This window comes from Panthera leo, chromosome C1 (genome assembly GCF_018350215.1).
Source record: "Panthera leo isolate Ple1 chromosome C1, P.leo_Ple1_pat1.1, whole genome shotgun sequence".
NCBI classification, from domain to species: Eukaryota; Metazoa; Chordata; class Mammalia; order Carnivora; family Felidae; genus Panthera; species Panthera leo.
Genome location: NC_056686.1, coordinates 34,527,922 through 34,545,701, shown reverse-complemented (window position 1 = coordinate 34,545,701; position 17,780 = coordinate 34,527,922). Strand labels below are relative to the sequence as shown.

The following is a 17,780-nucleotide window of genomic DNA, read 5'->3' as shown; positions in this document are numbered from 1 at the left end:
AAATTTCATATATTAAAAAATAAAAAAAATTAAAAAATTTAAAAAAAAAATTTTTTTTTTAATGCTTTATTTATTTTTGAGAGACCAAGCACGAGTCGGGGAGGGGCAGAGAGAGAAAGAGACACACAGAATCCTAAACAGGCTCCAGGCTCTGAGCTGTCCGCAGAGAGACCCTGATGTGGGGTTCGAACTCAGGAACAATGAGATCATGACCTAGGCTGAAGTCGGACACGCAACCAACTGAGCCACCCAGGCGCCCCTGTTTTAAACGCTTTACACATAATAATTCATTTAACACTCACATCAACTCTCTTCAGTAGGAACTGTTACCTCTATTTTACAAAGAGGAACCTGAGACATAAGAAGTTGTGTGAAGTTGATAGAGAGTCAAGCATTTGCTAGAATGCTAGTGGAAAGGAACCTGCAGAGAGGGGGAGGTTAAGAATTTAGAAAGAAAGGGGGTCCCAGATGGAGCAGAACTAAGCAGGTGGGAGAAAGGCGAGGTGTAAAGCACAGGTACAGTATTGGTCTTAGACAAGAAGTGAGGTGTCCCTTCTGTTAGAACAACATTGGCAGAGGAGCAGGCGGGGAAGGATACAGATGCATGTGTAGATGAGGGGCATGTAGTTGAAAGAATTCTGTGCCACAGCTTTATTATGTTTATGAAAGAGAAGAGTAGGATTGTTGCATACCACTGAGAATTGCTCAGGTGGTACCCACAGTATCCACTTCCTATGCAGAAGAGTGACTTTCCAGCATCACTCAGCTCAAGCACAGGTGTAGAGGGATGGAGTCATGGTTGGGTTTTTTTCAGGGAAGGTGTAGTAGGGTAAGTGGGCAAGGAGTTGAAGACTGGGGAATGAGTGGTTGAAATGATAGACCCCAGGGCCACAGGCCAGGTAGAGAAAGGATTGAGGCCAGAAGGGGATGGGCAGGCTGAGAAAAGAGCAAGAGTAAAGGGTACAAAAGCTGAAGGATAGGAGGCTGGGGTCAGAGTGGAATGTGTCTTTGTTAAGATTTCTGAGAGAGAGCAGTTCTGGGTGATAATAAGGCCCCGGGTGTGGCCATAGGGATGGATGGCTGAAATAGGTAGAGGAGGAGAAGGTCATTAGAGCACAGGAAGTTGAGAAACTGAAAGGCAAGGTTCATGGGTGGGCTATCCTGTAGATACTGAAATTACCCAGTGTGATGATGACCTGGAATGCAGTCCCAGAGAGAGAGAGGAAGAATAGTCTCCAAGCAGCAAGAAGTTGAAGGTATTGGCAGAGTATATCCAGAAGTGAGTAGGTTTTGGTTTCCTAGTTAGTATTACTACATAATTAATCACCCCAAAATTTAGTGACTTAACAGCAGCTATCTTATTATATCTCATGGTTTCTGTGGGTCAGGAATTCAGGAAGGGCTCAGTAAGGTGTTTCTAGCTCAGCTTCTCTCATTCGTTTGTAGTTAGTCCTTGAAGCTGGCACAGGGTGTGACTGGAATAGCAGCGGCTGGCTGGCTCTTTCTCTGCCTGGTTCATTGGCTTCTGTTTGTGGTCCCTGCATGGACTAGTTTGGGCTTCCTAGCAAGATGGCTGCCTTGGAACAGTCTGACTACTAACAGAACAGCTCAGGCTCCAGGGAAAGTGTTCCAGTGAATGAGGAGGAAGCTGCCTCAGCGTTTCTGAAATAGCCTTGAAGTCAGACAGCATCACTTCTGCATTACTCTGTTAGTTAGAATAGTCACAAAAGCCTACTCTGTTTCAAAGAGAGGGACATAGACTCCCTCTGTAGATAAGAGGTATATCAAAGTCACATTGTAAGAAGAACATGTGAGATGGGAGATAGTGTTGCAGCCATCACTGAAAAATACAGTCTGCCACAATTGGTGCTAGGCTGAGCCCAGAAAAGGAGAGGGAGCAGCATCCTCAAAGTCAGTGTGCATTTTGGGTGATGGCACCAAGAATATCTGGAGATAATAATGGGAGTGGGTGCTCCTGAGTGACCTCAGGTATACCTGGGGAAAGAACGATCATCCCATTTTGTAGTGTGGGAGACTGAGGCTCAGAGAGCTTTGATAACTCCTCCAAAGTGATAGTGCTAATAACTGGCAGAACTGGGAACGAAATCCGTGTTTGTCTGACTCCTGAGCCTGACCACACTGCCTTCCTCTGAAGCCTGGGCTGCTAGATCTGCCATCCTCATGTTTACCTGTGTCCTTAGTACTTGGTTCACCAGCTATGGAAGTGTTGGCCAATTAAATAAAGAATTAGGTAGTTACGTGTGTCAGGCTTTCTCTCCCCCATCCTTCAGAGTATCACCTTTACAGCTTCATCCATTGGGTGTTTGTGGAAATGGTGGGTGATTTGATTTGGTTGCTCGTCTTGGGAAATGACCCATTGGGTTTAGGTCCACCAGGTGACATGTCACCTACAGGTCTGGTTAAAGGTCTGCTCCTCCCCACCTCATGGGGAAGCTGGATAGGTCTGATGTGCTGGTTCTAGCTTGGAAGATCTGGGTTTTCTGGAAGTTACAGAGCAGTCTGTGCTTCTGTCTGCACTCTGAGCTGGGTTCTAACACCAACCACTGCCCTGCCCACTCAGTAGCCACCCCACCCTCAGGGACCTCGCAGGTAGTGAATGGGTGGGCAGAGACACCCTAGCAGCCATCAATGCCTCTTCCTTCCTTTTTGAAGGATCTGATGCTGCTGCCGATGAGGGCTACTTCATCTATTAAACCCAATACACTTGTCGCAGCTGCTAAGCCCCCGTAAGCCGCCGGGCGCCGTGTTTGTGATGGGACTGACAGTGCATGGAGGAGGCTGATTATACACGATTCCATTTCGCGGGCCCAGCAATGTAATTTCACAGGGCGATCAGCGTTTGCATGTAATAGCAGGCTGTGCTGAGGTGTCAGAATATTAAAGGCGCTAATGGCAAAGCTCCCTGTTACACAGGGGGCCACCCGCCGCGCCTACAGCAGGGCTGCGCGGCAGGCCCGTCGCAGATGGCTGGCCACTAAGCTAATGGGGCAGCAGCCAAGGCGGGCAGAGCCGCGAGAGAGGAGAGCCAGCCGGGAGCAGCTCGGCACCTGCTTCCCCGCGCATGGAAATTACAGCAGCCCAGGGGAAGGGAAGTGTGTGTGCCTTCCTGGCACAGGGCTGCGATGTTGTGGTTTGGTAGACCCGGCATCTTTCACCCCAGCTCCACCTGCTTTGGATAGACTCAGGGGCTCCTCAGTCATCGTTCCATCTGCCCCACTCTTTGGCCAGGAAGCCACAGCTGGGCAGGTGCAGCTGGAGAAGTGGCACCCCAAGAATTTGGAAAGGGACTTGGGCATAGGCTGTTGGTGAGAGCTCTTATGACACATTCCTGCCCCAGCAAAGTCAGAAAGCTTCTGGGTCCTTTACCTCCGCACGCTGCAGGCTGGCAGGAAAGAGGGAGGAAGTGGGGATAGGATGCAGGCGGGAGAAAGGGGATGGACGATAATTAGGCCCCTTGATTGATGCCAGTGTTGCCATTGGAACACAGAGCTGGGAAGCAGCACCTCAAGATATGGCTCTTTCTGTCCTTGTTGGCTGCCCCAGCCACACCCAAGCCCTTGCCTGTGCTCTCACCAAGCTTGCTCCTGCCGTTCTCCTTTGTCCTTGCTGTGTCTCCCGCCTGGAATGTTGTCAAACCTAGCGCCACCCCCCCCCCCCCCCCCGCCCCGCTCCAGCCCTCCACTACCACTCTGTCCAGGAAGCTTTCTCCAACCCCACACAGGCCTGCTTGTCTCCATTGTCCCTGTGGGCAACCACAGGGGACAGCCTCCCTGATCCTCCTATTCTAATGGTTCCCTAGGTCCCAGCCTTGACTTCTCAGCCAGAATCTCTGAGACACAGCCCATGTCACCTTGTTCTAAGCTGGGTTCCTGGGCAGGCTCTGTTCAGGTTCATAGAGGGATGTAATCTCCCAGAGGATGTCTGGAAGGAGTCGGGAGTGGAAGGATGTGCCGAGTAACCTGAGGGGGAGTTTGGTGCCTGTGTGGGTATGCACACTTGATGGTTATGTATCTGATGGAGAGGGACTTAAGAAGTGAGTGCTGGGGGTGGTGGGCATGTGCGTACAGACATAGAGGGCCAGCAGGTGTGAGGATCCAGACCACACGTTGGTAGGAACACAGATTGCTGTAGGACCTGTGTTCTCTGGGTGGCTCTGTCTGTTGTCTGTGGCTGAGGGGTACCTTAGATGTAGGAGCCGGAGGGAGCTTGTGGTGCTGTGCCTGTGGGGATTCCTTGAGGCTGGTGGTCACTTCGGAAGGTTCAGCTCTGCAGGGGTGTATGGTAGTGCCTGGGGGAGACATGCCAGGGTTCTCAGCAGGGGCAGCAGGGGGAGAGCCCAGGCTGAAGGAGAGCAGTTTTAATTAACCATTTTTAATATCATTTTGGACTTTGGCTGGTATGTGAAGGCCCCGCTGGAAGCAGCATTTGTAAAAATTAAATCCCTCTTATTAGGAGCTTGGCAGACCCATGTGCACGTGCTGCCCCCCTCCCCCCGCCCGTGCCCCCCTGAGGAAGAACTGGATGAGGCCATGTCACGGCAGCAATTGGTTATCATGCCTTATCTGGGAATAGGAAACTGTGCGCATGACACCCGCGGCCACGCTGGAGACGCCAATTCATCTCGCCCTCGCTCTGACAAGCTAGACTGCCCTTCCTGAAAGGCATCCGTCAGGCGGGACCGGGGCCTCTGCCTTGCCTGCTGCCTCTGTTTTCCTGCCTGGGCTCCAGCTTGCCCTGGTCCAGCCAGGCCCAGCCCGGCCCTCCTGGGCTCTGCCACCCACCGCCCCCTTTCCACATGTCCCAGTCTAGGGAAGATCTTGGGGAGTCATAATTATAATAATAATCTAATCACGGTGACGCGTCAGGGCAAGCGTCTAATGTTATCTGAAGTGGTCTTCCCGCTTAGCTGCGATAAGACTCGGGATGACGTGCAGATAACGTTGAGCTGCCCTGTCCCCAAGCCGTGAGCAGAGCAGAGGGGCCTCAGCAGCCCGCTGCCCGCCCGCCGCTTTAAGCCGGGAAGCGGCAGCACCTGCTAATGCAAGTGTTTAATATTTGATGGGCTGGGATAAAGCAGGATCACCTTCGAATTGAATTGAGTGTCAGCCGAGAATCTATTACTGAAATTCGGGTGTGATTTGACAGCAAAGTAGACGATGTTATTCTTCACTAGTTACTGCAATCTTCTCCCCGACATCACTTAAATATTTTTTTCTTTGCTTGAGTAAACACACATTATCCTTCTTTTTTCCCCCTTCCTTCCCTTTTTCCTTTTTAGAGGGGAAAAAAAACCCATCCAGCTCGCCTTCTCCAGGCTGATAGGGTAGATTGTTATTTCTTTATTTGTCCTATTAAATGGAATTTCTGATCGTTTAATCCGGCCTTTGTAAGTGATTTTAAAGTACTTGAAAGCCGGCCCGCCACTGCTCTCTGGCCCACTGCGCTCCAGCCATGGCCCTGACCACGCTCAGCAGCTCTTCCAGCTGTGCACCACCCACTGGCTGCTTTCCCTCGCTTCTGCCTGTGTTCCCCCGGCTCTGCCCTGGCTCCAAGCCAGCGTTCTCTCCCCTGTCCTTGTGCCTCACACTCAGCCCCCGATTTGTGGGTTCAGCTGTGGCCTGGGAAAACGTGGGAGGGTTGACTGGGAAGTTGAGTTGTGGCTGGTACCTCCATGTCAAGGAAAATGGCTTAGGGAGGGTGCTGAGGTTGAAGCACCCACAGGGCTGAAGCTTGGTTCCTGCAGCTGAGAAGGAAAGGTACCTGCCCTCTGCCCAGCCCCTTGGCCTTAGCACCGACTCTGTCCAGCCTCCTGACCCCGTGTTGGACCTTCCTCACCATGAGGGGGTCTGTGATGGGATGGGGACCTCTGGGCCCAGGGATTGGTGGGCACACTACAGTGCCTGTCTGACCGTGGCTGCTGTCACCTTAGTTCCATTCCACCAGTGGCTCCACCACCTAGCTTCTGGCAACTCAACCAAGCTACATTCCCAATGACCACATCCCATTTGCTTTCTGCCCCTGGGAGAAGGGCAGCCTAGGGTTCCAGGACTTCAAAGGTGAGGGATGGGTAATGTTTGAAGGGCCATCCAGCTATACAGCCCTCTGATAGAAGCCCAGGACTTTGCTTCCCATCAGAGACTCCCAACCCCCAGTGGGTACCCCCTTGTTGGGCTGAGCAGGAATTAAATTCCCACTGGGTCACTTAATAACATTCTAACCCTTGTAAGTCTCTTCTTTCTGGGCCTCAGTTTCCTCATCTGTGCTATCGAGTCAGATGTGTGTAAGGGGCTGTGAGAAAAAGTGCCATCCCTGTTCTACCATGTACCACCCCCCACCACGGAGGTTGGTGCGGCCAGGTGGCGCAGAGTAGGGGACGGAGGGGGGCAATGAAGTGCTAGGGGCCTGAGCAGATCGATGCCCCCAGCACTTCCTTCCCCAACCCCAGGAAAACAATTAAGTACAGATCGATGGGTGGCCGCTTTGAATATGCATAAGTGAGCACTTGACCTTCAGCAGAGATCTGTTCCCCCAACCACACACAGTCTCTCTCTCTCTCTCTCTCTCTCTCTCTCTCTCTCTGTCTCTCTCTCTCTTTCACACACACACACACACACACACACACAGTCTCTTCATATATTCCCATCACAGCTGCTTGAGACCTTACCCCTCCTCAGTTGAGCCCACACATGGAACCTAGCCTTCCATAACCTGGCCTGCCTCTCAGTCTAAAGCAATTAGACCATGGGCAGGTGGTTGGCCCCCTCTCACTTCAGTGTTCCTATCTGTAGAGTGAAGTTTAGATATGTTAGTCTCCTAGGTCCTTTCTGACACCAGGCTTTATGACCAGCAATACTGTGGGGAGGGGCCCAGCAGAGTGCTGGGTAGTCTGGAAAGGCAGAATCTAATAGGGCTGCCTGGTGAAGGGGGTGCCCTGTTGACAGGATGGTCCTGATAAATTTTTTTCTTTAACGTTTTTTTTTTTTTGAAGGAGAGAGACAGAGAGTGAGCGGGGGAGGAGCAGACAGAGAGGGAGACACAGAATTTGAAGCAGGCTCCAGGCTCTAAGCTGTCAGCACAGAGCCCGATGTGGGGCTCGAACTCACAAACTGTGAGATCATGACCTGAGCCGAACTCGGACACTTAACTGACTGAGCCACCCAGGTGCCCCAGGATGGTCCTGATAAAGGAGGGTCTTAGTAAATGGGAGCTCTCTAGAGGAGCCTGGCAAGGGGGCACCCAGTGGGGGTTGGGAGTCTCTGATGGGAGATACCTAGGACAAAAGGAGCTCTGAAAGAAGAAGGGGTTTTCTGGTGGGGGTCCTGGAGGAAAGGGGCCTCCATGAGGGGACTCTCATGAAGTGACATGATGAGAGTAAGCCCTTAGTGGGACGATTTGGCTGGAGGGTGGAGGTGGTAAGTATCGGGGACCAGGGCCTCTGTTAACCATTCTTGCCTCCTGTCTTCCAGGCTTACAGCTTCGCCATGGGCTGCTGGCCCAAGAATGGACTTCTAGACATGAACAAGGGCCTCAGCCTGCAACACATAGGCCGGCCCCACAGCGGCATTGGTCAGTCCCTCCACATATACCCCTGGCAGCTCAGTCAGTCCCGTGCCCGCATGCCCCAGTCCCTTGGCACACAGAGGGGTTCTTTGGCTCATTCTGTGCTCTAATGGGGTGCTTTCCATAGCTGGGGGGAGTGGGGAAGGAGGGTGGAGTGAGGGGAGAGTGGAACCAGACCATTGGAAAAAATCTCTCAAAACACTATTCAGGAGGAGACTGGGATCTGGTCTTTGGGTGGGTCACAGGTGTCCTTGGATTCAGGCCGAGATATCCCTGACCCCTCCTGCATCTCTGGTGGGTGATGTCCTCAGAGGGGTGGGCACATGTCAGCTTACCCACCCCCCATGGAGCTAGAGGAGACTGTTTAATATTGTTTCAAGTCTGTGGCTACTAAACTGGGCGATCAATGGGAGTTAAGGAGATGAATTATTTAAACCTCACCAGCTTTTAATTAGTCGGGGTCCTTCTGACCGATGGCTCCGTCCACAGGGTATTGACTCCCCCGCAGGAGCAGCAGCCTCCATTGAGCACTGCCTGGGTTGGGAGGGGCCACTTGGGGTACCAAGCGTGTGTGCACCCTCAGAGGGATTCCTGCCTGGGAAGGAGCTGGAGTGACTCTGGTTCTAAGCATTGGAGGCTCTGCTTCTGATATATCAGTATGGGTTTGGTGTGTATGTGTGTGTGTGTGTGTGTGTGTGTGTGTGTGTGTGTGTGTAACAATATATCTGTACATTTTCCTGAGGGCATGTGTCTGTATTGGAAGTAACCATCAGCCTGTGTGTGTATCCACCAGAAAGTCCGTTCATTTCTGTGTATCTGATTTTGTGTGTGTGAGCACACGTCATGCAAATGCTTTCAAGCAGGGTATTTTTTTTTTTAATTTTTTTTTAACATTTATTTATTTTTGAGACAGAGAGAGACAAAGCATGAACGGGGGAGGGTCAGAGAGAGGGAGACACAGAATCTGAAACAGGCTCCAGGCTCTGAGCTGTCAGCACAGAGCCCGACGCGGGGCTCGAACTCACAGACCGCGAGATCATGACCTGAGCCGAAGTCGGCCGCTTAACCGACTGAGCCACCCAGGCGCCCCTCAAGCAGGGTATTTGACAAGCATAGGCTTTGTTCCAAGTGGGGAGGAGTGGCGGGGGATGGGGGGGTATTCCTGGGAGGTGCTATGACATTATCATAACCTGTGTACCTTTGGGGAGCTATGGTGGTGGAGGGGACTGGCAAGGTATACCAAAAGGACCCAGTCACCTGTTACAGACTAGCCCTTCATCCTTTCCACGGACATCACTGGTGCCTAGTGGGTGCTGGGCATGCTGAGTGGAAGTGCTTGTCCTCAAGGAGGTCATATCCAAGGAGGAGACAGAGATTGAACTGGGTACCCAGGGTACTGAGGGATGTGATAGGAACACTTAGGCTGCCCCAAAGGAGGATTCCCCTGTCCTCAGGTGCCAAAGTGACTTCTACTTCTTTATTTACATCTCACTGACTTCAGGGATACTCCTTATCATTCTTGCTGGGACACCCCAAGGCTCCTGTGGGGTCCTGAGGGAAAGAGGAAGCAGTCAACACACCTAGAGAATTGGGGATTCCCCACAGCAGCTGCTGTTCCCTTCCATAGGAGCTATTCCATACAACCTAGAGAAGACCCCAAACCTAGCAAGGTGATATGCTTGGGAGGCCAGCAGGGAGTTTCCTAAAGAAGAAAACATTTGAGTCAGGAGATCCTTGAAGGATGAATAGGAGTTTTATAGGTAGAAAAATGGGGGAAGGGTTTTCTACTTAGGAGCAACTGTACGTACAAAAGCATAAAAAGGCATGTTGAAAACAAGTTAGACACCTACAAGCAGTTTCCTGTGATTGGAGCAGGAGGGACATTTGGGTTAGGGAACAGCTGGAAAAGAAATGGGGAAATAAGCAGGTCTTGAATGCCAGGTTAAAGGGTTGGCTCTTTCATGAGGTTTTGAGGAGACAGGAGGTTTGTGAGAGAACAGCACTATCAAAGCTCTTACTCAGAATTGATGAGGCAGTATGTGCTGCACAAACTATTTCTTAGTAGATGCTTAGTAAACTCTTTGGGGGGGGTGCTGAATGAACAAGTGAGTAGATGAATCAATGGGATGGGAAAGGGAGGAACCAGGGAATGAGGATCAGTGAGAAGACTTGTGCTGGCCCAGGCAGGGAGGGGCTACAAATAATGGAGTCTGGGTGGTAGGAGGGACCAGTGGGACTGGGTCAGTGGGATTGCCCTGCTTCTGTGGATGTGTTCCAGGGTGTATTTGTGAGAGGAAGAAGTTCCTTCTTCCCACTCTGTTATTACAACTCCTGAGATGTTCCTTCCCTCTTCAGGAAAGAACGTTTTTCTATCTGGTTGGGCCACAGGGGACAGTCCAAAGATACGAGTCATAATGGACTAAGGGCTTTGGAGCCAAAGGAAGTTCTGGCTCTACCAACCAGAGCCCTGTGCCCTTAGACAAGGGATAATGCCAGTGCCTCTCAGGGCTATTGGAGAGGTTCAGTAAAGCTGTCTGTGTAAAGGACTTATGCAGTGCCTGGCCTGGCACACAGTGGGTGCTCAAGGAGCCCCCTCATCTGTGGCCCTGACAACACCAGGGCCTCCCTAGGGTGCCAGGGGTTCCTGGCACAGGGTCTTTGTATCTTTGAATGTAGAGGGCTGCCCTGCCAGCTCCTAGCTGGCTCTGAGGTGTGGGTGAGGGTGCTTGGAGGGGAGGGAGGATGCAGGGCATTAATTGGGCTGGGAGAGGCGGGGAGGGGAGGCGTTGGTTTTAAGCAGTGAGGTTAATGGCCCTCGCGCCAAAGAGACAGCTTTAATGAGCTTCAGCTGGCGGTGCCCCGAGTTACTGTGCGTGCTAAAAGGGTCGCGCTGTAAGAGTTTGATGTGGACTGTTTCCCAGCCCTGGGGTCAAGGGTCAGCTCCTGTCACTGGCCACTCAGGCTGGTCCTCAGTGACATAGTGCTAATTAACTGCGTGAGGAGCTGCCAGCCTGGAGTGGGGAGTGGTATGCATATTGGTGGGGGGGGGGGCAGCATTGGTGATGCTGGGCAAGGGTCCCTCAGAACCCAGAGCTCAGTCATCTCTGGGATGTGTTTGGCTCTCCCACAGTGCTGTGTTGGGGGGAGGGGGGCGGGCAATGTCTCTGTGTGCAAATCGCCAATTTTTCTCTAGTCCTAGAGAGATCTCCTGAGCCTCTTTCTAAGGTACGTGTGGTAGGGAGAGTTTGTTGGACCTACCTGGTGGGGACTCCTGCTGAGTTCTGGGTGGTGGTGGCCCTGAGAGAGCAAGGGGCAGGTATGCTGGAGGGTGACGCAGATGGCCTGGAGCTGTGGGGTAGGCTGTAGGAGGGGAGAGGGCCCACTGGGATGGATGTTTGTGGCTGAGCTATTTGAGGAGGAGCTGTGAGAGCCTCCTGGCAGAGGAGTGACCTGGTCAGAGTTGGGCTTCAATTAGAGCAGACTGAGAGTTTGTACAGGGAGGACTAGCGAGGAGAAACTGCAGAGGGGAAGGTTCAGTAAAGTGCATGGAGGTGATGGTTAATTCAGAGCCAGCAGTAGCCATGGGAATAGAAGTAGAGGACCAGGTCAGTGTATGTTTACTTTGCACCTATTATGTGTCAGGAACTGTGATAGACGTATTGGTGAAGATGACAGAGTGCCTGTCCCTCCACAGAGCTCACAGGTACTGTCGTCAAGACAGATACAGTTGGCCCTGGCAACTAAGGGAGAGGTAGGTTCAGGGATGGAGGCAGTAGAGCTCCAGGCAGAAAGAGGGTGTGGGGGGCTGTCAGCACGGCCTCTTAGTCAGGAGATGGATACTTCCTTCAGGCGTGGTGGATTTGGCCTTGGGAGCCTGGTGAACAGGGTGGTGTGGGGCGGGTTGTGGGCGAAGAGGGACTGCATGTACATAGAAAGGGTCAACAGGGGACTCACATTATTTGGGGGTACTTTTTATTAATATAATTTTCCCACCAGTTTTATGGAAGACAGGCATTATCATTCCCATTTTATAGATTAGGAAGCTGAGACTCAGTTAAGTGACTCACCTGAGGTCACACAGCCAGTTGAATTGGAGAGCCAGGACTCAAACCCGGGTCCATCTGAGTGCAGAGTCTGTGTTCTTACCACTATGTTGAACCAGGAAGCACCTTTTTGGTGTCGGGCTTTGTGCTCTCAACAGAGATGTTGAGGAAGAATACAAGCTCACTTCCATCATTTCCCTCAGTTAATGTGGAACATACAGGCCTTGACAAAGCCTTGGTAGCAGCAGCTGAGGAAGAAAGGAAAGGAGACATTGCCACCCTTTAACCCCTGCTACAGTTGCCATCAGAGCCAGAGCCCAGCAACTCTTGGCTTTTGACCTCCTTCAGACTCTGACAGTTCTTACTCTGATTTGTTTGCTCTCTACTTCATGGACCAGGGGAATCCCACCCATTTTCCAGGGGCCACCTTTTCTGAGAATCTTGCCTGGCCTTCCTAGTGTGAATGTACAGAATACACCCTTGGACCTCTCTTCTGGTTTGTTGGGGGTGATGTTCAGGCCCTACATACTTGATCTCCCTAACAGCAGGACCCAGGCCTTCTTCCCTTTTTCCTTTTTGGAAATCTGCTCAGGAAATGTCAGTAAAATTTCACCTGTTGTTGGGATATGGAGGCCCCACAGATTGCTGGTTTCAGCTGGCTAGGAGAATAACTGGACCTTCCCTGATGCCTGGCTGGGTGGTCCTGTCTTCCTAGTTCCATAGCCCCTCTGTTCAGGGCCCGAGGAGGGTCCCTGTGAGGCTCATGGTAAAGAGGGATGGCCAGACATCAAGTGGACTCTCAGGAGCTTGTTGCCCAGTAGGGTTTGGCAAAAGAGCTGGGCTGGCAGGTGGCAAGGTGGGGATCTGGCCCAGGGGGGCAGTACTGGCCTGTGGTCTCCCCTGAAGGAGTAGGGTGTCTATCAAGAGTCCAGTCAGAGCGCATTAGCTCTGTGACACGGATCTCATTAGCTCCCGTGAGAGGTGTCACTGCAGGAGAATCGTCGGCTCAGGGAGACGCTTGTACCAAAAGGAAGAAAGGACAGTGACAGCCTTTTCTCTGCCGCCTCTGCCGCCACGCTCCCTGGGCCGCCCGCCCTCCTCCTCGTGGGGGGGTGGGGGTGCTAGCTAATGAGCTCGTCTACAGTACAGCTTTGCCTTCCCCTCCTTGAAGTTCCCCAGGTCCCTCTGAAGACCTCAGGCCCGGGATTAGCACACACCAAACGCCAGCCCCCCTCTTGCCCAGCAGGGAGTTCCTTCTGATCACCCTGCTCTGCTACCATCAGCAAGGGAAAGGAGGTGGGGCCAAGACAGAGCCACTGTGGCTGGCAGGGAGGGGGCTTTCACCCTTGGAAGGCTCAAGCCCCTCTGCCTCTCTTGACAGAGTGACCATGTCTACTTCTCTGCAGTGGGCTCTTTCTTTCCAGAGTTGTGATCTTATCCTCCCTTTCCCTTTCCCCGTGACATCTACCCAGGCAGTGTCCCCATCCCTATCCAGAATGCTTCTCCCACAGCATGGCAGAATGTGGGGACAGTGGCCAAGGGTTCAGTGGGTAACATTTAGATCTAATTTAAGACTTTCTGGCTGAGCTCGAGGGCTTCAGAATCAGCTAGAGGCCAGTCTGGGCTTCGGATGACCTGAGGGTAGTGAAGTACTGATATAAGTCCCCTGCAGACCTAGTAGCTCTCTCCCTGGCTGTCCCAGAGAGGCAGAGAGGGGTGCTGCATACACACACACACACACACACACACACACATACACACACCTGCCCACCTGCCCTCTCTGGCCATCTTCAGGGCTGGGACAGGAGGAGTTAGCACAGCTGCTTTATAGAGAGGGGGCCAGAGACAGCTGGAGTATGTGCTTCCTTGGCACTACCCCCACCCCCACCCCCCACTCCTGTCTGGTTCTTTCTGGTACGGCCCAGAGAAAGTGAGCAGATGGGGCATGGATGGCCATGAGAAGGGATGATAACTCTCCAGGCATTGACAGGGGCTCCACTGGCCTGCCTGGAGGTAGTATTTACCTGGAGGGGTACTCACTCCTTCCTTCCTGAGCTGACACTCTAGAGCCCCCAGGACATCTGAGGAATTGGTCCTTGCCAGACACCAGGCTCTAGTCTTCCGTAACAACCACAGATGGAAAAATGGGTAGACGGATGGACAAGTGAACTGATGGATGGAAGGGGGAAGGTTCTGGTGTATGTATGTATATGTTCTGTGTGTGTGATGCACTGGGAAGTACAATCTTTGTTTCCCTACCTTCCTAGCCCCGGGCCCCGGCCTGGCCTCCCCTTGTCTCTCTCTGTATCTCCTGTCAAACCATCGCAGACGTAAATGACAAAGAAATCAGAAAGACAGATCAATGCCGGCCAAATTAGCACTTGCAGATAGACTGTGCGGGGATGTCAGCGCCCTGACCCCTGGTGATCTTGCAGCCTCCACTGCTGATATTATGCAAATTGCATCCATCTGGCAGGACCTGCGTGCTGGCTGCTTCTACTCAGAGGAGTAATGGGCTGGGGGTGGGCGGGAGTGTTAGAGCAAGAGTCGGTGGAGTGAGTGTGTGCGTGTATGTGCATGTGTGAGCATGTGCTTGAGTGTGTGAGGGTGTGTGGTGCCCACCAAGCACTGGGCGGTGATGGAGTGATTGACAGGGCAGATAAGGGGCTGCATTGGATTCCTTTGGGCTGGGGGATTAGGAGCAGCCACAGATGAGAGATAACTGGACTTCATTTCAGTTTATTTTCCTCCTTATCCCGGCTCCCCACCTTCACTCCCCGAAAAACACAATCTCTGTAGTTTGCGTTTTCATCAATATTTGCAAGTCATTACCACTGGTTTAAGGTGAGAGACAATGTCAGGGCCCAGACCAGGCCAGCCCCTCCCCCAATCACATACAGGTCTGGTATCCTGAAAATGAGCGCCATGAGTAGCCAGACAGCCTTCACTCTTGTGGTGTTCACAGCATTCCTCCTCCCAGACCCAGAACACTCCTGGGATGGGCCCCGCCTCATGGACCAGCCCCAGACCCACTCAGCTGACCTAAGGCTACCTGGCAGTCTTTCAGCTGGGCCCTGCCCTTGCCACCTGAAGCTGCTGTGTAACATCCCTGCCCCTAAGCGTAGGCTCCAGTCTAGGTGCTTCTGCCCCTGATATTAGCTGTGCCCCTGGGAGCTGCTCTCCTCTTCTACAGGGCTCTGGAGCCTTCCCCACAGCTCCTTCTGTCCTTGACACTGTTGACCAGGGCCCAGACCCCAGACCCCAGACCCCACCAGAGCAAAGTTGGGCTATGGCCTGTGGAGAGGGCAACTTGGTCTGAATTGCCCATCAACACCAGCATCTGTCCACATTTGCTGAGTGCCACATGTAGCACAGAGGAGTTTACATGTGTTATCTCATTGACTTCCCAAACCCTGTGAGACAGGGGCTGTCACCACTACTGTGTGTGAGGAAGCTGAAGCTCAAGAAGATTATCGTTCACCCAAGGCTGCAGAGAAGGATGTGGGAGAGCTGGAATTTAAACATACATCTCTCTAAGGTCAGAGCTCTTCACCACCAAGCTCTGCTGCTTCACTGCAGTGGCTGCAGCCGCAGCCACTCACACCTCAGCATGCCTGGGTCCGTTGAAAGGAACCACCCTTGTACAGCGGGCAGACACGTTCCTTCCGCTCCTGGCCTCTCAACACAGACCCTGACCCAGACCAGGCCCCCTGCCTGGCTGAGCCAGACCAAAAGGGAGGGTTCAAACACATCCACCCTCAGGAGCAGTGTGTCTCAGACAGTCGGGCTGTAGCAAGAAGGACGCACAGAGGACAGAACGCACCCAGCGGCTGAGCCAGCCCAGGAATATGTCACCACATGTGGCATCCAGGCCCCTGCAGCTCAAGGAGAGGGGCTGATCAGCTCAGTCCAGGCAGCTGTGGTGGCAGAGGGTATAGCTGTCCCAGGGGCCCCTCCAAAACTGGGTCCCCACTGTACCCTCCCACCAGGCAGGGTTGGGAGCTGGGAGTGCTAGGGACATGTCCGGGGACACGTGTGCAAGGGGAGCTTGTCCTAATGAGGAGAACATGGCTGCTAGTTAGGCGAGGGGCGGGCGGGGAGCCGCAGAGCTGATTGAAGGCAGGGGCAGGGGTCAGACAATTAGGCCCAGATCCGGCCGTTTGATGTGAGTTCTGAGGCCTCAAAGCCTCCCTTCAGCCCGCTCCCTCCACTCCCTCCTCTCCCTCCTCTTTCCTTTCTTCTTCTGCCCAAAGGCAGGAAGGATGGAAACGCTTACTCTCACTGTTACTATTATTAAACTCTGCAGCAGGCCAGCCAGACCCCAGGACTCCTGCCCACAGGGGGCACCCCAGGCCCCCAGGAGGCTTCTTGGGCCCCAGGGGCATCTGGCCAGAAGCCAAGACCAACCTGAGGGCAGGGATGAGCTGAGCCCCCAGAACAGGGTAACCTTGCTCCCTTTCTTGCTTGGGAGGCAGGAATGAGTAGGGCTGCGCAGTGGAGATTTGGGCCCAGGGCTGCTTTGACCATCACCTCCTGCAGCCACCCAGTTCTTTTCTTTTGTGTCCAGGGCTTGAGGGTGAAGGTGTGGTTCATTCACACACATACCCCGTCTCATAAATAGTTGTCTGCAGCAATCACACCAAAACCTTGCCCTGCAAGATAAAGATACAGAGAGCCACACAGCCTTACAGAACTGTCACACTCACACACCACAGTGGAGTGTTCCCCCCACCCCCCATGTAATAGTCACACATACCATCACAGGGTTCCATACTTTAGTCACACCCAAGGTCTTGCACAAAAGCCCTGTCTCCTGCATCAGGGCCCTGGGAACTTCACCCCTCCCCAGAGTGTCTGGGAGCAGCAGTCGGATTTTGTGTCCAGGGTGGGTGGGTGGGTGCTGAGCCCTTCCAGTCCCCCATCCTGAAAATAAGCCTAGAGAGTAGGTACTGACCAGAGAGTAGGAGGAAGCCAGATTGGGGCGGGGGGGCAGTAGGGAGAGGGAGGGTGGGAGCAGAGATAAATGTTAGCTCATTTCTTCCGTAATTAGTTACTCCCTCATCCCCGCGTTGTAATTGTGAACAAGCTGTAATGTTTAATTAGTCTGTAAATGAAACCCCAATTTCATAATGGCCTGGCTGACAGGGCTAAGTGAGCAGGGGAGGAGGCAGCAGGGAGGTAATAGGGAGGGCCTGTGGGGGGATATGCGGGGAGTTTGGGGTGGGGGGGCTTGTGGGATCACCTTTTCTCTTCAGCCCCAGTCTGGCCTCTGTCTGGGGACACTGTGACAGGGTCTGGTACTTGCACTCCCAACTCTAATGTCCTCTCCACTGGCCCTTCTTACCAGAGAGAGGAGAGGGAAGGGAAGACTGCTGGCACCCTTCTGCTCCCTTCCTACCTCTCCTCCAGTTCTCTGGTTGGGATGCCACAATCATTGCCCAACCTACATGCTTACAATTGGAGAAGCTGGCTCTGGGGGCCCCAGTCTTGTGACTCCAGCAAGGATGACCCTCCTCAAATATCTTCCTATGAGGCCTTTGCTTGGCACCTGGACCTCAGGATCTGGTCCTATACCTGAAGGAGCCAGTGATTGGCACAGGATAGGCCCCTCCCCCTCCAGTCCCACTGCTAAGCGGATTCCGGCATCAGTGCCAGGCTGACACCCCAGGCCAGACCTTACTCTCCGTGGGTATCACCGCAGACTGTGATAAACTGGAGCTGCCGCAGGGGGGAGCCCCTGGCCCCACCACTGTCTCATCCATCGGTCTCCCTGTCTCCCCCACAACATCCTCACCGCCTGCACACGCCCCCACCCCGCCTGCTGCAGCCATAAATCTCAATTTACGAGGGCGGCTCTGGTGGGGGAAGGAGGCAGCGCCGCTAATGACGGCTCCTCAGCCGGATTTTTCATGTTGCACAGTCATAAATTTTTAAGAACAGCATGGGCAGCACGTTAGCGAGTTATCGAGGCTGCCTCCGTGCTGGCTGCCTGGCTCCAAGAGAGCAGAGAACCAGGCAGAGCAGAGGACACATTTAGGGCTGGGGTGGGGCCCAGCAGCTAGCCAGACTAGTCTGAAGGTAATGGTATGGCTGGGCCAAGCAGGCAGGCCAGCATGAGCCTTTGCACGGAGTGGGGCAGTGCCGCCAGAGCAGCCA

General features: G+C 53.2%; 1 protein-coding gene across 8 annotated transcripts in view; it reads left to right on the top strand.

Annotated features, from left to right (window-relative positions):
* The window catches only part of ERI3 (ERI1 exoribonuclease family member 3), a 127,920-nt gene that overhangs the window by 94,019 nt on the left and 16,121 nt on the right, over positions 1-17,780 (top strand). For all 8 annotated transcript variants that reach the window (XM_042950773.1, XM_042950778.1, XM_042950776.1 and 5 more), the window contains one exon: positions 7,488-7,587. In XM_042950773.1, the coding sequence (XP_042806707.1) occupies positions 7,488-7,587 (100 nt within the window). The remainder of the gene's footprint in view (positions 1-7,487; positions 7,588-17,780) is intronic.